Source organism: Daphnia magna, linkage group LG2 (genome assembly GCF_020631705.1).
Source record: "Daphnia magna isolate NIES linkage group LG2, ASM2063170v1.1, whole genome shotgun sequence".
In the NCBI taxonomy this organism is placed as follows: domain Eukaryota; kingdom Metazoa; phylum Arthropoda; class Branchiopoda; order Diplostraca; family Daphniidae; genus Daphnia; species Daphnia magna.
The window spans coordinates 5,196,551-5,213,784 of NC_059183.1; the positions used below are offsets into that span (position 1 = coordinate 5,196,551).

Here is a 17,234-nt window from a genome sequence, read left to right on the forward strand (position 1 = left end):
CCAAGGGCAGCGTTGCCTCTCAAGCCAGCCTCGACATTGACCCCCAAGAGGGAATGACCGAACCCAACGTGAGCGTAATTTATTCCATTGAAGGGAAGTCTTCCCTCATAGCTCCATCCTTTCACTATGCAATTCATATGCGGAAAAATTCAAAGCTGCTTTGAAGCCTTTACATTTTACAAGGCAATAATTAATGATTGAGTAGATGTATACGATTCATATCAGAAAATGGAGTATTTGCTCTTTACTTTAAAACTCAAGTAATAGACGTTACACTTATTTATTTTATCCGATTGATTTATGTACAAGCACTAAAGGCAATACCATAGAGTATTTGTTCTTAATTTTAAGATTTTAAGGAAAGAATAAGGAAAATTGCAACATCCTTTTTATTTATTTTTTTTTTTTTTTTACCACGAAAGAGGTACTTAGACAGAGAGAGCACTTCCTCGGTCGATGACTCTTGCCCGAAAGCTTTACGGAATTTTTCCCCCTATTGAGAAACAAAGGTGAGAGTCGGTCAAAAGATTACACAACGCCTAGTACGATTTCACTTCCAAACAGGCGCCTGCGACATAAATGGAAGTGCGTTAAAACAGCCGAAAGCCATCTAGGGCTTGGAATGAGGGTTTTTCTTGTTCGTTTAAATCCTACTAGATGGCTCAGTTCACTATTTTTTCCTTTACTTTGGACTTCGGCATTTATGACTTTAGCTTAAGTCTACAGCACAAAAAAAAAAATAAAGAAAAAATAATAAAAAAAAAACAAAACAAACAAAAGATAAACAAAAATACACACATAAAACTGGCTTTATTTTGTTATATCCACATATAAACTGTAATGACAACTGATGCTTGTAGTTGCACTTATAGCATAACAGGCTAAAATTTATGTCTCCAAAGCTGCTCGGGTGATGGGCAGATTTAAACATTGACAGTTTTATCTTTTAACTCTAGTTGATACGGTGGGGCGTGACAATAACACCGGGGCAAGTATAACTATAGGAAAAATCATTACGTTGTAGAGTAAATAAGGCTAAGACTTTTTTCATAAATTTTCTAGGAGATTTTCCAGTATCAGCGGCAAACAAAGATAAGCAAAATGATCAAATCTAGAACGTATTATATTTGTCCCGGCACTCAAACACTTTTAGATTGTGTATATAATGCAAGCCAAAGGTCAATTAGGCCTACATAACAACGCATTAGCTGGATTTCTTCAAGGCTACTTACCGCAGTTTGAGGTAAATAGATACTTGCACAAAAATGGCAGCTACGAATGTCAATGCTGCAAGCATCCAAATCATCACCGAAAAAAAAAAGGGGGGGTTTAAAGTCGAATCGAGTTGCGTCTTCTTAACAATAATAGGTCGACGAGGGCGACGATAAGAAAATGTTGTTCAATACTTCACAAAGCACACTTTAAATAAGCACCGAAACGACAGCTTCGAGACAATACACTCGGTGAGTGTAGACCTACCAACAATCCCGGTACCATCGCTTATCTCTAATTTCCAAGATTAAAAATGCGAGTTGCAGTTTTTCCCCGACGACAGTAACCATATATTTCCTTGTTTTGGGCAGGTCAGTGTCAGTACTGCGAAGCAACAGCTAACGCAACATGGAATCTTTTGAATTCGCTAATGATGTTCTTTTCCCTTTGCCAAATAGTGGGATGCCAGAAGAAGAATTAAGGGAAGTCTGGGATACGATTGATAGCAGCGTAAGTAAAGAATTATTGAAGACTCAACGGAATTGACAATGCCGTTTTGGCAATTTTTCAGCTATCTCCTACAACCAGTAAAATGTGTCCGTCTTTATTCTATAATTGGATTTCATTTCAAGCAAAATCAAGTAAAACAAATAAGTAGTCTAAAACATTAAAAAACCTGTCATCTTTTTTTTAAAAGAATCTTTTTAGGTCCATAATGGCAGCTCACGAACATGTACAGCCCACAATAGACCTACCACGCTTAGTTTTACCGGTGACGTCATCTAATTCGACCAACTCCGCTCGAGACGTTTCGGCTAGCTCGGCTGCCCATCATCAACAAATACCGGCGAACTATTCGGCGTCCCTCAACTCCCGCAGCTGGGATAGTCATTCTTTGCAACATCTTCATTTTCAGGAAGAGGCCGTGTGGTATCCCACAGGTAGCCAGGAGATGCGGTCATCAAAATATTTTAACAATTTAACATGGTCGTCAGGACCTCTTGATAGCGGTGGAATGGTTCCAACGTCTTTTCCTTTACGAGTAACTCGCCCACGTGACCAGTTGGCCCATCCTTATTTTCGCGGAAGTCAAATTATAACGCCGTCGGAGCATACTTCGATAGGCTGTCTGACACTCAGAGCAGAGGAATCCATCATGGTAAACCAAACCCTACCTCGCAGTCAAACGTGTTTTTAAGAGTACATCAAACTTGATTGTATTCTATGGCCAGCACCCCGAAAACTTTAGACCTATCTCCCTTTCGCAGCGTGAGGAGCCAGTGCAATTGCCATCAGCTCTAACGGTGAACGAAACATCTGAGTTAACGAATTCAACGCAGATCCAACCTGCGAATGCTGCACAGGCAACTGTGACTAGAGGATCTGATGACACTGGCAGGGGAACACTCTCTGAGCCATTAGCTCTCCGACAGCTATCGCAAACGCTTAGGTCATCAAAAGATGAATCTCAAAAGGCACATGAAGTGATAGCACTGCTTCGTAACAATCCCCAATTGATGGCGGCTTGTATTCGGCTACGAGCGGCGCATAATGGCAATAAACCAAATCCTTCTAATATGGCAACAACTCCACAGCAGCAAGTTGGAGCAAATCACGGAAATTTTATAACGCAGATTCCTACCTACCAGACCCAACATCAAGCAAGAAAGGAGAACTTTTGTTCAGTAACGCAACAAAATATGATGACCGGAGGTACTGTGACAATTGTGGCACAATCACTACCAGAGATTTCGGATACCGCCAATCCGCCCGCAAGTGAACCGGCATTTAGCGCTGCACTGCAACTTGCTGCTGCTCGGCAACTAATTGTGCAGGCTGCAGCTTCTGCTGCTGCGGCTGGAGCAACAAGCTTTGGCCAGAAACTAAAAGATCAGACTCACAGCCTTGATCATGTGGTAATAAGGTTTTTCGTCTGTTTGACTAATGTTTGACTCAAAAACTGGAAGAAACAAAATATATCTTATTCTTTTTACCTTGTTCTTCAGATGAACGCACACTGCCCGTCCATTTTACGCGGGCAAACGCAGATGAAAGCTGTCTTGCCTCTAGCACCTTCGGCAGGTTCCCTATCGCCGGCTCCACGTATCCCTACATGCTCGATTTGTCTGGACCAATTAGTGTCAACCATAGTATTCCCGTGTCGCCACTTTTTCTGTGAAAATTGTGCCCCAAAAATTAAAACATGTGGTTTTTGCCGAGAGGTAATCGAAGCAAGACATCGAGTATACTTCTAAAAACAATTTAAAAAATCTGACTTTGCTTCTCTGACAAAGAGGCTTCATCTTGTGCCACAATAAAAAATTCATAACTGAAGACAATGTTCTTATTTGAATATCATCTATGGTTTTCAATTACTGGTCTCACAAAGAATTGGATTTTTCAACTTTTTCATGCTGGCATGACAGATAACACTTCCAAACTATTTGCTTCATACAATAAATTCACGTTTACTGTCTATTCGCGTTAATCATACTGACTAGAAATTCAAATTCCTACCCTCTAACAGAAAGTTGTTTACTTCGCAAGGTTAAAAAAAAACTGTATGGATTTTCAAGTTACGGCCATTGTCTTGAATTCTTCATCCACTTCGAAGTGTTCTGGTTTCCAGCGATTCCATATCGTGCTGACTGCTGAGTGCTGAGACACGCCACGAAAACGAAATATGAAAAAAAAAATTCTTTATTAATTCGTTGATTTTTGTTAATTTTATATACTTAAGTATACTCTTGTTTTATGATAATAATTTTATGTACATTTTGAGTTTTACCTGACAACATCACAAACGTAGTCCTGTCCTGTACCTAGTTTATAAAAGATCGTGTTTTCCTGTACGGGTTCCGGTTCCCTGTTCATCATGCTAGCTGGATGGCATGGCGTGGCATCTGTACATAAAAACTCTGGTAAATATCTCGGGTTTTATTTTACAGTTACAAGGTTTGGTTTGGGTTACAAGTAAAAACGTGTAGAATGGCTGGACAGAGACATTTTGTTTAAATATCTAAATTACCATTGCTCTAGAATGGAACATTATTTTTATGCAATGGTGTTACACTTAATGTATGTACTTAACTATCATTAATAGTTAGTTGTAAGTAGTCAGCTTCTTGGGGACAAGTTTTAGTAGAAAAAATTGTTTAATCTGATGCTTTTTACCATTTTTTAGAATGATGTACAGCAATGAAGATGAGGACGAGCTAAAAAATGAGTTAATTTGGATCAACCTTATATTTTATAGGTTGAAGTGAAAACTGGACATTAAATTCATTGAATGAGATGAAAGACAACCATCTGACAACTGATTGAAACCGTTTAAGGTATTAAACAGTGATTTTTGAAATATTATTATTGTGTATGAATTGCAGTAGGACCCATAAAATATCAGAACAGTTAACCCGTGCTGTGTATGATCTCGGCAACTGCTAAACTAATTGAATGAATTCCAAGATAAGCATCTTTGTGCATTGGATGCAAGTCATTTCACCTCACTCACATTTATTTTTCTGATGTAGTTAGTGTCCTGCCTAATGGAAATATTGATGCTTTAATGATTTTCTGTTTTTGGGTGCTACAGGTGGTTTGGAGGCCAAAGCTTACCAGATCAACTATCATTTTAACTGTAGCAAAAATACTATTTAGGTAAGTAAAATTTTGATTAGTTTACATGTTGTGATGTATAAAGTAGTTTGCATGAAGAGCTATACTAATGTAGTGTGGAAGGTCTTGGTGAATCACAACATTTTGAAGCATCAGTTTTGACTTTTTTTTTTCTTGAGTATTGTGACTTTAACAAAAATAAATTCAGTTAAATATACCTATAGATGATTTTGTATTAACTCAATCCTACGATTATATGGCGACCATGCGAAATCAGTTAAACGCGTAGTTGCTAAATGCTAATAAATGAAAGCGGAAAAAGTATGCACTGTGCCGACAATCCAGAAATCACTTAGTTCAGGTTAACAGCTAAAATGTAGGGAACGCTGATCCCAAAAATCGCCGACCTTGAAACTTCGATACAAATGTTTGGATTTGATAACGAGTAGAAATCCCACTAGTGGCATTGCCTTTGATTGGACAAAGCGAATCCGGTCTTGTCAAGAAACAAATGCTATACAGTGCAATTTCAAGTTCTGGGCTACTTCCAATCATGAGTGTTGAGTGGGGTTTGTATACACCTAGAAATTTCATTGGCATTTCTATGAGCCCTACAGCACCCTGAGAAAGAAGAATTGTATATAGTCAACACCTAAATAATTTTATCTTTTAAATTAATCATTAATACCTTGCCAATAGACATTGTCCTTGTGTAACCAAGATAGTTAATATCTCCCTTAGCTTCTTCAGTCACAAATCGCACCCAAGAATGCAGACCTGAAATGCCATTTTTGAATTCGCCGAGGAAAACATGTTCAAAACCAGATGATCCTTGTTTGCCTGGTGCCCGCTGATAAAGACCGAACCAAATGTTCCTCAGTTGTTCTTTGAAGCGTTCAACATTGGATTCAGCCAGACGCTGGGCAACTAGGAATTTATGAGTTGCTTTAATGACTTCTGTTGCAAATACTGCGTCGAAGAAAGCAGCCTCTTCAGCCTTCTCCTGAGGAGTTACCTGTTACAAGGAGAATATGTGCTTAGTGCAAATCCAAAATAGCTACCATACTATTACCTGTTCGGTTTCATTTACGGATGCTAGATAGTTGTCGAACAGCGACAACATTTTTTCGTACGTCGGTCGAGAAAATACATTCTTCGGTATGCCGTTTTTAAATAATCTTCATTGAGAACGGTTACGTAAAGAAACACAATTTTTTATTAAGATCTTCTCAAAATAATTAGAAATGGGAAGGGACTGACGGTAGTGGCGCTTTGTCGACTCGGTTGCCGGAAGACGTTCTGCTTTGGAGATTGAGTTCCAGTTGATCGTAGGCTCCATTCACATCTAAAGCGTATAAGCGACTACTAATCTCCAACAAGGCATCATCCGTTATGTTAACTAAGGAGGAAAGTTAAAGCAAGTTTTAACGAGATATCACACAAACCATGTAAAAGCGTTACCACTCCGCTGCTGGCCGGATGAAAAGGAGATAATAGCACATACTGTTAATAACGAAATAATAAAAACAAAATGGCTCATTCTGGAATGGATGTGGGTGTTTCCGACGAACGAGATTTAGGTTGCGTACAAGTTGGTAGCTCCACTACGTTCGGCTTTGTGGTTAAACAACGACTAAATCAGAAACAGCAGGGCTACAGATTTGCCTTCTTCCTCCAGCACATCAAGGTTTTAAACAAGCAGTTATAACTTTTTCTTTTTGAAGCCCAAGGTTATTGTGGGGAGAGCGATTAGAAATTGTTGAGAAGAAAGAAAAAATAAAAAAATATAAATTTAAATAATTTATTTCCCACTTCACGCCGCTCCTAACCTTCTCCTGTGGGCCACATGAAAATACTTTTCCCTGGAGGACAGCTCATTTGTATTGATCGCTCATTTAACACAGAAATGACAAGAATGTAAACTAATACTTTTTAAGCATAACCCAAATAAACATAAAGTAACACCGTATAAACGAAAACTTTGGTATGTAGTTTTAATTAGGGATAGTGCCGGAAGGCAAGGAATGCGATTGAAAACTGAATACTATAGCTGTAATCACCAGGGTTTACAGGGATCTGGACAATTCCGAATCCAAGATTCGAACCGACCAGTCGAGACATCCATAAGGCAAGTGTAAGCAGTTAACTGCAGGAGTAAGAGTAGGAATTTCATTAATAACTTAATTTTGTTTGGAAAACCAACAAGACATTACACGAACCTTGTTGAAGATTGGTTTGGTAGCAAGGACATTAAAGAGTCCCGAAAGGGAAGCTGCTTCTCGTCCCATTTTGTCCAAGCAGTGAACAGCTGGTGTCCTTCGATCATCGAAGAACGGTGGCTTGTTCCAGTGATCGTAGTTTGTCTCCACGAGATACCACGTTGAAACCTGACTGACGCTACCTCTGCCCATAAACCAGACGTCCGCTTCATTCCTTCCTCTTGTGATTATAGCACCCTGCATAAAATCTCGCAACAGTCAGGCAATCAAATAAATGTTTGTGAAGAAACTAAGAGCAGCTTAGTTTTAAAATTATCAAACACAATACCTGATCAGTAGTGTTCCCTCCTAGAATAAAGTAAACAGGCGCCAACAGTTTGCTTGTAGTCAGCGTAGTGAGTGCCTGTTGATAACTGTCAGCCTTTTCCATAACGTCTCTCATCAGAAATCCGGCCCAGTTTGCCGAGTGGTCACCTAAAAGCCAACGGATGATGCCTACAAACCCACCTTCCATGCTAAAGCGTTCATCTAAGGTTAGCGTAAAGCGTTGGGGCTTCATGCCAGTTAACACTCCTACGTATCCGGCAAAATTGACAGTTTTGTAGACGGTGTGTCCTTCGCGCTGGAAGTCGAGCTCAACAACTAAAGGTCGAAGAGCTTCTGTGGTTTGCCAGGTGTGATTTTTGACGTCCCAACTACACAATGATAAATAAATTTTATAAAGGGTCACACAAACTTAACCTAATGTTCACAAGGAAGGTGCTTGCCCTAAAAATAGACCAAAATCCAGGTTTCTGCCATGATAAATTTTCCCATTTGCTCCCTGTGATATCACAGATGTACACAAGGTGAACACTTCATAGAAAATGTTGTATAGGGTGATTTCTCCCAATTCAATTCCAGTGACCTCTGCAATTCCCTCCAGTTCACTAAGGTATGGTTCAGGAAGAGTCTTTGCCATTAATGGGAGATATTTGTCAAGCAAAGGAAAGAGTTTCCCATGAAAGAATGAATCAGTATAAGTTTTTATGTCTTGCAGTAGATGCAAAGCCTAAAGCAAAAGATGTGAATTACTTGGAAATATTACAGCTATTCTTTGGAATAGTAAGAGGTAACTTACACTTTCTTTCTTATCAATCATAAGTTGAGCCCAACGTAGCTTTGGTGGCAAATCAAGATTGATGACATATGTTGGAACTCTGTCACTTTAATACAAACAACAAGATTGAGATGAATACTCTCAGATTCAGAGTAAAACAGATTTGAGAAATGTATACCTGGCAAGTGGTGGGTATTGATTATCTGCACAAGAAACATTTTCCTGCAATAAAATGTGGGATTCAGCAAATTTATAATGAAATATCCCCAACCATAAATACAGACGGCAGTAAATCTAACTTACCGGTATTTTATACAGAAAATGTTCATTGTCAAAATCTTCATTCCAAACTTGTGTAAAAACAGAAGGCATAACGAAAATGAAAGCAAGTAACATGGAATACAATTTGAACATGTGCAGCCAGCCAAATGACTTCATTGTGGCAGAACAAAACTTAAAATCTGCAAGTGATCTCAGTTAATTTTAATGACGATGTCAAAACTCAAAACGGTCAGACAACGTCACTAGTACTGAGTTACTGGTACTGCTACGATGAAGACTATGTTATCATAACATTTTTAACATGGTAACAAAACTACCTCTCAAAAACTGCGCAACGTTGGGCTACGTTGTGAAGTCGCTCAGAACTTGCCGGTCTTACATGTTTACGTTTCATTTCATATGTATTTAAATATCCATCCTACTCCGTTGTTCCTTCCTTGTTCGTCAATTCTCTATATTCCCTAAAACTAAGCAATCCTTGTAATTCAATTAGTTTACATTACTCATAGATCAGAGAACCGTTTCTTTTCTGTTTTCTTATCGATACGACCGGAAACATCGTATTTCTATTTAACTGTATCTGAATTTCGGATGCTCTATTATGCCATCCCCTCTTTGCGCCAGCAGGCAAGTGATTAGAATTAGATTTAGCGGATTTACAATATTTTAGTGGTTCCAACGGGTAGGTATTTGGACCGTATCTTCTTGTCTTAAGATTTGGATTCAATGGGTAATTGTTATTCTGTTTTTGTGCCCACGACCTACCCGGGTTTCTTGTGGGTAATGTAACATCGAAATACCTGGTTCCAAACTTGGTTTACACCACTGTTGTAGTTTTTGATGACAGAAATAAATCACCAATCACGTAATAAAAGATTTTTTTGTAGGTTGTATATAGTCCCCTTTTTAGGCTTGGAGCCCTTCAAGTCGCCAGTGGGTACTGGGTAGATCCGGGGCTGAGCTACACGGTTGATGGACTACACTTGGCAACATCGAGACGGTGAAAACAAAAGTGCAGACTAACTACTAATGACTACAACTTGAATCTGCAACACAAGGTGATGTCGGTGATTCCAATTACGTGTAACAATTTGATTTGTATAACAGTAACTTATGTTGCTTAATTTGCAAATTCTTTTGTCGTTTCTTTAAAATTGACAGAACTCTGAATAACTTCTACATTCCTTGCATCTTGCGTTCTGTTTCACGACAATAGCTTCTTCATGATTGTTAAATTTTTAAATTGATTTATGACTAGATTGTGAAAGAATCATTCACGCCGTCCAGTTGACATCTTTTTCTGTCTGCTATGGCTTTTGCCAGGAATAAAAATGGCAGGGGTAATTCAAAGCATCATATTTATGAATCAGTAAAAAAAGGACTTGATACTCTGCTGAAGTCATTTCGTGATGATGACTCTTCTACAGGTACTGTCTAATGGGTAAATAAATCTATAACCAGTGCCAACATTCTTATTGTTTTAGAGTATACATTTTCATCTACTCTTTCCACTGAAGAACGAGCATATATCCATGCTTGTGCACCTACAATGGGAATGATATCGAGAAGTCAAGGGTAATTCAAACTACTGATTACCATAGTTCCCCTGCCTTAGTGTTAATATACTGCTAAATTTGCTTTTCAGGAAAGGAAGTGAGAGGAAATTAACTGTAAAAAAAATAGCAATTTTTGCAAAAAACCAAATTTCCAAATTGAACATTCATCCCAATACAGTTGCAAGGGCAACCCAACTACTCCAAGAGTTTCCCTTGACTGCAGAAGAACTGCTAGATGTACTGCCACTCGAAAACCAAGCCACTAGGTGCACCACTGGTAAGACAGCTCATTTGCTATCCCATCACAGGTTTTTTTCTAGTTCTAAAAATCTTTTTCAGATAAACAAACCCATGCAGATTGCATAAAATATCATATGCCGATCATTCCACAACCTTTGAAAGCCTCTGCTTTGATCGCTGAGCGAAAATCCCTTCCTACTTGGAGTCACCGTGAAGAAATCCTGAATATGATATCGAAAAATAAGGCAAGTTGTTTTCGATATGCCTTCAGTTTGTCGCTAATTTTGGTTCCATATACTTCATCATAGGTGGTTATGATTACTGGTGACACGGGATCAGGAAAAACGACACAAGTTCCTCAGTATCTGTTGGAGCTCTTTTCGGAAAGAAACGAGCCGGTTCGTATAATATGCACACAGCCACGACGAATTGCTGCAATCTCGGTCGCTGAGCGAGTTGCCAACGAACGTGGAGAGCAGTTGGGAGGGACAGTGGGCTACCAGATCCGGCTTGAAAGTCGGATGTCATCTAAAACTGCACTGATGTTTTGCACCACCGGAATTCTCCTCCGGACACTGATGTACCAAGAAGGCAATCTGGAAAGAGTTACCCATTTGATTATTGATGAAGTGCATGAAAGAGATCGCTTCGTCGATTTCCTGCTTGGAGTACTAAAATCGCGGCTCCCCAGGCTGCCAAATTTACGGCTTATTCTAATGTCGGCGGCTTTAGACATAAGCGTCTTCTCCAACTACTTTAGCAGTTGTCCAGTTATGCATGTACAAGGGAAATGTTTTCCTGTTACCGAGTACTTTCTGGAAGATGTTTTAGAGCTGACTGATCATCTCGGCCATTCGTCGCCATTGGAAATCGGAGTGTGGGAAGAAAGCGAAATAAAAAGTACAGAAACAAAAATAGTTGGAATATCCCGTGAAGGGCAAGCGCCGCGAACTTCCAAGCTGGAGAAGAACAATCCATGTGTTCTGGATTCGGGTGCCCGATTGACATTTGACTGCTGGATACAGGAAGCTTTTATAATAGAAAATGCCGATGCAATGGAAAAGCTCTGCAAGGCAGTGATGCGTACACATTTGCCTGTGAATTATCGCCATTCTCAAACGCGGCTTTCTCCACTCATGGTTGCCGCCGGTAACGTTTCTTAAAGCTAGTTTATTTTACGAGCTCTTACACTTTTCGTCTTTCAATAGCCCGAGGACGTCTAGATTTGGTGAACAGCTTTTTACAGTTTGGCGCTGATCCAGCCCAAACAGCTGGGCAATGGACAGCAGCCAAATTAGCGCGTTCGATGCACCATCATACCGTGGCCGATTTTTTGGAAAAATACCAATCAGAAAAAGCGGAAAGTTTGCTACGAATCTACAAGGATCGCCATGATGAGGAAGCTGTCAATGTCGATCTAGTGTTGGATGTGCTCCATCTGATAGAACAGCAGAGCTCCGAAGGGGCAGTACTAATCTTTCTTCCCGGATATGAGGAGATCATGAATATTCGTGATCGTATCATGTACAATGATTCTCGGTTCGCTGCATCGGGAAAGTTCGAGGTGAAATCCCACACAATTTTTCATGAAGGGTGATGTGAAATCGAATAACTTATGATTTATACATTTTTTAGGTTTATACTCTGCATTCGAGTATGCAATCTGGCGATCAACGAAGAGTCTTCTTTCGCCCACCCAGTGGAAAACGCAAAATTGTTCTATCTACGAACCTCGCTGAAACGAGCATCACAATTGATGATATTGTATTTGTTATCGATACCGGCAAAGTCAAAGTCAAATCTTTTGATGCGGTTACTGGTGTGTCGGCATTAAAAGCCGAATGGGTTCCACAGGTAAGTACACAGCATTTCACTTACGTTTGGAGATACCCTTAAAAAATGTTTTTCTTTTGCTAAAGGCTTCGGCCATCCAACGCAAAGGAAGGGCAGGTCGTTGCAGAGAAGGAATTTGCTATCATCTCTACTCCCGTCAACGCTATGAATTATTTGAGAAGTGTGCTTATAAATTTTGTATCAATTGCGAGTGTCAGCTAATGTAGTCTATTAGATACCAGATACCCGAAATTTTTCGAGTTCCACTCGAAGAACTATGTCTCCAATCTAAAAATTTGGCACCTACCGGTTTTTCCATTGCTGAGTTTATTGGCCAAGTTCCAGAAGCTCCCAAATTGCACGTAATTCAGCGAGCCGTCAAGGTAAAGTAAATTATTCCCAGCTTGAAATAAGAAATTTAAAAATGCGTACGTACATACATAAAAATTAGATGTTACAATGGATGGATGCTTTGGATCCTTGGGAGAATGTAACCGACCTCGGACGATTATTGCTGGAGTTACCAGTTGAACCTAGAGCTGGCAAAATGCTGCTTACTGCTACGGTGCTTCATTGTTTGGATCCTGTTCTGACGATCGTCTGCTGCCTCAGCCACCGAGATCCTTTTCTCTTGCCAGCTGATCCCAACGAGAAAAAAGTAGCTGCAGCTCGTAAGCTTGAACTAGCTGCTGGAACTCTCAGCGACCACATGGCCATGCTTCGGGCTTTTAATTTGTGGTTGGGTGCCCGCGGTTTCCCCCGTAATCTTGTTTTCCTAACCATTTTTTTTTACCATTTTGTTTTTCTTTTCGTTTATTTGTTCATTTAATTACTTTTGCAATCACAGGGAAAGAACGAGACTTTTGTCATCGTTACTTTTTGTCATCGGCAACAATGGAAATTATCCACCAGTTACGCATCCAGATCTTAGACCAGTTACGAAAATCGGGTTTCGTTCGCAGTTTGCAAGAACTGAACAGAAACGCTTCTAGCTGGGTTGCAATTAAAGCATGCATTCTCTCTGGTCTCTACCCTCAAGTGGCTCGGGCTTGTGGGTCTGGTAAGTTGACAACCCGTCGTGAACCCTCGGTGCGCTTGCATATGACATCGGCTCTCTTGGGCGAAAATGGCAACGCATCTCAAAAAAAGGCCATCAGCCAACTTCCAAGCAAGTGGATGGTCTACGAAGAAATATCAAGGTAACAGCTTGAATAACTACTGCGTCAATGTAGAGGTTTGATCTTCAACAATCGTTCCGTCTTTAGATATGGTGGACTTGTGGCTTCTCTTCGTTGTGTTACTTTGGTTAATACGGTAGCATTGGCTATATTTGGCGGACATTGTCGCTTGTCTAGCGAGAGTCTGAAAGACCCTGTTCTTTCGTCCGAAAGCGAAAATGGGGATGACGACGATGATGACTGGACGACTGGTAGTCATTCTATTGCCTTTAAATTAACTGTCAAATTTATCCGCATTTGTTCGTATTTTTTTTGTGTACAGACGACGCTTCTGAGGAATCGGAGGACATTGACGACGCCCTCTTGAAAGAATTGAGTGAGGGCTTACACGACTTGGAGCTAGCGGAAAAGTTCAGTCATTCACCTCTGCCGGATGAAAGAAATTTCAAACAAAAAAAGAAAAACATCTCAAAGGCAAAAAGTGAATTTCATCTTGATGAATGGATTTGTTTGAAGATGGAAACTAACGCTGCTCACCATTTGTTTGCAATACGCCAAAAATGGCAGGTGCGTTTATTTCTTTTTTTTTTTTTTTTTTTTTTATATTTGTGTATCAATCACAGACACTTGAGCGTTGTACCGATAATGTTTGATCTTCCAGGCCCTATTTGCTCGTCGAATGCGAGATCCTATTGGCGCTGAATTGGAAGGTGACAAACAAGTATTAGACGCACTCCTAAGCATCCTTTCAAAAGAAGAAGAGGCATCTGGTCTACCACCTTCTCCCGAATTCCTAGGCATCGCCGAAATGCGACGTCTACACAAATCCGATGACTTCGGCATCTATCGCCAACCTAATTCCCGACCTAATAATATCAACCCGGTGTTGGAATCTAAAAACAATTATATGCCCAACCCTAGGCTCCATTCAATGCCAAACTCATGGCGGAGCAACCAGCGTTCCACAATTGTTTCAGATGACAATTTCGATCAAAATTCACGTCCTAATTCGGCCCGCAACGCTAACGGGCCCTACCACATGAATCGAATTGACCCGTTTCCTAAAGGCTTTAAAGGCAAGGATCTTGGAAATCTGAGATACAAAACTGGCAATGCAGATATGAATTTCATGACGCGTTCATCAGTACCGCAAAGTGGAGGCAACCTCGCTAACCAAGAGCGTGGGCAGTGGTCGAGAAACGGCACAAATCGAGCCACCCATATACATGACAACGGCGCATCAGCTTCTAATAAAGAATGGAGGAACGAAGTTGATGTGGGAAACAAGAATGGTTTCAACTCGAAAGCCAAGCCGAAAAATCAGTTTACAGCCGGATATGGCAACGCAAATCAAACGCCCAATTTTCCTAGAGATCGACTACCGCCGAGGCTGGAACGACGTGCTGGCAAAATTCCATCAGAAAGTCAAACGAACAAACATCAGCCCGATCAGAGCAAAAGGATCGTTCCAAAGGAGAATGCTCAAGGTTATTTCCAGCGGTAAGTACCGAGCTCGTTTTTGTGTAAGCCGGAATTACAAATCCATTTGTCTTGTGTTTCGTGGATGCTAATGGCTTTCTATGTTTTAGGCAAGCCAAAGAAAGAGGTACCGATGTACTGAACCAGGAACCAAACGCGAACATTCAGTTGTCGAAAAGGAGAAAAAGGCCACAGAAACGGAAAGAAACAAACGTTGCCCTCCCGCCCACCCCATTTTAAATTTTAAATTGGTTAATCGTCATTTTATCATGTGGAGAAAATTGAGAGGAAAGAAAGTGGGCACGAACGGGCCGATAGATTAAAAAAGAAAAAAAAATCGAAATTGAGAAGATTTTTCGAAAAGGAAAAATGTCCAATAAAATTTGTAACTTTCAGCATCCCCCATGGGTCTCTATGATAAATTTAAAGGTTATGGTCCATACTGTTGTGGTCCCATCTTTTATGTCTGTCGTTCTTGCATTCTTCGACTTGTAATGTTTCTTGATATCGCCTTGGGCCTGGTTTTTATGAAATTTTGGATGTGTAATTCAGAAGTCATCAGCGTTTGTTCCCTCTCCAGTATATTCCTGGTTCTGTACTGGTTCCGACTTGTCTGACGTGTGTGTTGTCACTAATCTAGACGTAATACAGATTAAATTCCTTTATGAACATTTTTCTTTGCGAACAATTCCGCTTAATGACAACCTAATAAGCAAATTAAACTTGTCAATTTTGCGTCACTGATAGACTTCAATCATCCATAGCAATTTTTAAATCTAATGAATCGTTCAACTGACATACGACGTTTACTTTCTAAGCTAATTGATCGACCGCAAAGCAACTAGTTGTACATTTTCGATTTGTACATACAGGCGCCAGTAGTCGTCATTTGTAACCTTCAGAGGAAGACGACATTCCCTACGAAAGTCTATCATCATCTTCTTTGCCGCCTCCGCCTTATTTCACAATTAGTTTCACAGAAAAAAGGAGGTAGCCAACGGTCATAGGGTCACACAGCAGAAGGAAAACGCAAAAAGAACCGACAAAAGGAAACATTTCAAATAGTTGTCGTTAGCAAACGCCACCGCGCGTCCTGCGGTATTAAAAGAAAAGAACTGGCATTTCGTGTAACGTGAGCGCAATACTGATTGTATCATCCCAAATACAGTTCCATCTTGTTTTCTTCATTTTCGCCTTGGCCTAGTCACTTTTCAGGTCGTCCCCATCATTTCTCCGCTTCTTATTAAGCATTCTGTAATCCGTCGACAGACAGATAACCGAAATTTAAACGTCCGCGTTACCGTGGTTTCCTAAATTGCGTAACACGGCGCCATACATTTCGGTTCGCCAACACCACCATGACACGGCTTTCACAAAATCATGCAATCCCGTCGTTGCTAAGAAGGTCTGATTTCTTTAAGAAGTTTTCCATGTTATCTAAATTGTTCGAATACACTGAATAAACTTCTCATAAATTTTGTTATCTTCACGAGTTTTCCTTAATCAATCTCCGAGAGAGAAAACGCCCTTTAATGAATACCGACACAACGGTTGTTTGACCTTTGGTCTTCATTTCAATAAGGAAAATGAGGCATCTATTTGCAAAACTGATGGCAACTAGTTTCAAGATATTGAAAAAATTATGCCATAGGCTTTATTCCGTCACATTCTTCCTGGTTTTTAACTTTTTTTTCCTGTTACACTTTTGTAAATATTTAAAGTCATTTTTAATGATTCCTTCGAGCATCATATGGAGATCCGCACGGGGAAGACAGAAATCACGTATGGAAAAAGGCAGTCGTCTGTGAAAACTGGAGGAGAGAGTCAACCAGTCAATGGAAGGACGTTGTATGGCTACGAGGAAATTTGCGTATCACAAGTGATCTAGAGGAATGAAAACAACTTTCTCTCTTGACACGTTGGGTCGTCCGGAGGAACCGCTAGTGAATGAGTCGGCTTTATAAATGCAGGATATATGGAAAGCCTTTGAAACCTCTAACGAAGATGACGAAGTCGAGTTGAATGAGAAGCAGAGCAGCAAGAATGTCGAGATTGTGTGGATGCACGAACGCGGGAAAGAGAAAGGCAGACGAGGGCGAGAATTCGCTTTGTATTCAAAAGGCTCTTAAACGGATGTCGAGAGAAATATGCATAAAGAACCAGCATCGTTTCAATCTAATTGTGTGGTCCTAGCTGATTGGGGCAGTGACTCACTATAGGAGTCGGAACATTGCCATCCAAATTACATTCACCATTAAGGCCATTGAGGGGACGTGGAAAAGAAGAACGAGAAAAGATGGAATTTCCGATATTTTCTAATGACTCAGCACGTCAATCCCGGAGCACAGTTTTTTTTTTTACTAGTTGCATCTTCGTTTTGCGTTTACATTCATTTCGTCTGGTCTTTGCTGACTTGCACCGGGAAGAAAAACAACAATTTTGAATTGAAACAATGTCGGTGTATTTAGATTTTAGCAAAAAAAAAAAAAAACTGAATAATTTAAGCCTGACATTTTTGTAC

General features: G+C 40.1%; 4 protein-coding genes and 1 long non-coding RNA gene across 7 annotated transcripts; 3 read left to right on the top strand and 2 right to left on the bottom strand.

Annotated features, from left to right (window-relative positions):
* The first annotated feature begins 2,128 nt into the window (after nucleotides 1–2,128).
* On the top strand, nucleotides 2,129–3,546 carry LOC116936747. Of its 2 annotated transcripts, none has more exons than XM_032943912.2 (3): nucleotides 2,129–2,371; nucleotides 2,445–3,128; nucleotides 3,219–3,546. In XM_032943912.2, the coding sequence occupies exons 1-3, from the start codon at nucleotides 2,165–2,167 to the stop codon at nucleotides 3,465–3,467; spliced, it is 1,140 nt and encodes a 379-aa protein (XP_032799803.2). In that variant the 5' UTR covers nucleotides 2,129–2,164; the 3' UTR covers nucleotides 3,468–3,546. The 2 variants fall into 2 exon arrangements, with proteins under 2 accessions (XP_032799803.2, XP_045026096.1); XM_045170161.1 differs by having other exon boundaries at nucleotides 2,481–3,128.
* Nucleotides 3,547–3,984: 438 nt separating this feature from the next.
* Nucleotides 3,985–5,044, top strand: LOC116933555. The gene is made up of 3 exons (XR_004400163.2): nucleotides 3,985–4,133; nucleotides 4,397–4,547; nucleotides 4,805–5,044. It is a non-coding gene; the product is annotated as an uncharacterized LOC116933555 (long non-coding RNA).
* On the bottom strand, nucleotides 5,043–6,475 carry LOC116917931 (poly(U)-specific endoribonuclease homolog). The gene is made up of 5 exons (XM_032923552.2): nucleotides 6,289–6,475; nucleotides 6,088–6,226; nucleotides 5,900–6,005; nucleotides 5,516–5,842; nucleotides 5,043–5,448 (listed from the first exon to the last, which is right to left on the bottom strand). The coding sequence occupies exons 1-5, from the start codon at nucleotides 6,365–6,367 to the stop codon at nucleotides 5,197–5,199; spliced, it is 903 nt and encodes a 300-aa protein (XP_032779443.2). The 5' UTR covers nucleotides 6,368–6,475; the 3' UTR covers nucleotides 5,043–5,196.
* Nucleotides 6,476–6,690: 215 nt separating this feature from the next.
* Nucleotides 6,691–8,746, bottom strand: LOC116917926 (acid ceramidase). Its single transcript, XM_032923546.2, has 7 exons — nucleotides 8,449–8,746; nucleotides 8,324–8,367; nucleotides 8,167–8,251; nucleotides 7,814–8,097; nucleotides 7,375–7,741; nucleotides 7,047–7,283; nucleotides 6,691–6,973 (listed from the first exon to the last, which is right to left on the bottom strand). The coding sequence occupies exons 1-7, from the start codon at nucleotides 8,581–8,583 to the stop codon at nucleotides 6,884–6,886; spliced, it is 1,242 nt and encodes a 413-aa protein (XP_032779437.2). The 5' UTR covers nucleotides 8,584–8,746; the 3' UTR covers nucleotides 6,691–6,883.
* A 582-nt stretch (nucleotides 8,747–9,328) lies between these two features.
* Nucleotides 9,329–15,382, top strand: LOC116917906 (3'-5' RNA helicase YTHDC2). Of its 2 annotated transcripts, none has more exons than XM_045170159.1 (16): nucleotides 9,329–9,485; nucleotides 9,686–9,854; nucleotides 9,912–10,002; nucleotides 10,073–10,260; nucleotides 10,323–10,468; nucleotides 10,532–11,372; nucleotides 11,432–11,787; nucleotides 11,859–12,077; nucleotides 12,143–12,237; nucleotides 12,292–12,439; nucleotides 12,508–12,817; nucleotides 12,904–13,255; nucleotides 13,322–13,485; nucleotides 13,557–13,801; nucleotides 13,896–14,734; nucleotides 14,824–15,382. In XM_045170159.1, exons 2-16 carry the CDS (start codon nucleotides 9,737–9,739, stop codon nucleotides 14,951–14,953), a joined length of 4,242 nt encoding a protein of 1,413 aa, XP_045026094.1. In that variant the 5' UTR covers nucleotides 9,329–9,485; nucleotides 9,686–9,736; the 3' UTR covers nucleotides 14,954–15,382. The 2 variants fall into 2 exon arrangements, with proteins under 2 accessions (XP_045026094.1, XP_045026095.1); XM_045170160.1 differs by lacking the exon at nucleotides 9,329–9,485 and adding an exon at nucleotides 9,489–9,510.
* The last annotated feature ends 1,852 nt before the right edge of the window (nucleotides 15,383–17,234 follow it).

Bases quoted from the DNA above. Each gene is read 5' to 3' on its own strand.
- LOC116936747 (XM_032943912.2), top strand. From the start codon at position 2,165: ATGCGGTCATCAAAATATTTTAACAATTTAACATGGTCGTCAGGACCT. The intron at 2,372-2,444 runs GTAAACCAAACC...TTCTATGGCCAG, and splicing joins GAGCAGAGGAATCCATCATG to CACCCCGAAAACTTTAGACC. The intron at 3,129-3,218 runs GTAATAAGGTTT...CTTGTTCTTCAG, and splicing joins CTCACAGCCTTGATCATGTG to ATGAACGCACACTGCCCGTC.
- LOC116917931 (XM_032923552.2), bottom strand. From the start codon at position 6,367: ATGAGCCATTTTGTTTTTATTATTTCGTTATTAACAGTATGTGCTATT. The intron at 6,227-6,288 runs GTAACGCTTTTA...TTTCCTCCTTAG, and splicing joins ATCCGGCCAGCAGCGGAGTG to TTAACATAACGGATGATGCC. The intron at 6,006-6,087 runs GTCAGTCCCTTC...TTCTCAATGAAG, and splicing joins GTCGACAAAGCGCCACTACC to ATTATTTAAAAACGGCATAC.
- LOC116917926 (XM_032923546.2), bottom strand. From the start codon at position 8,583: ATGAAGTCATTTGGCTGGCTGCACATGTTCAAATTGTATTCCATGTTA. The intron at 8,368-8,448 runs GTAAGTTAGATT...ATTTTATTGCAG, and splicing joins ATTTTCTGTATAAAATACCG to GAAAATGTTTCTTGTGCAGA. The intron at 6,974-7,046 runs GTTCGTGTAATG...TTACTCCTGCAG, and splicing joins CCAAACCAATCTTCAACAAG to TTAACTGCTTACACTTGCCT.
- LOC116917906 (XM_045170159.1), top strand. From the start codon at position 9,737: ATGGCTTTTGCCAGGAATAAAAATGGCAGGGGTAATTCAAAGCATCAT. The intron at 12,440-12,507 runs GTAAAGTAAATT...CATAAAAATTAG, and splicing joins TAATTCAGCGAGCCGTCAAG to ATGTTACAATGGATGGATGC. The intron at 13,486-13,556 runs GTAGTCATTCTA...TTTTGTGTACAG, and splicing joins CGATGATGACTGGACGACTG to ACGACGCTTCTGAGGAATCG.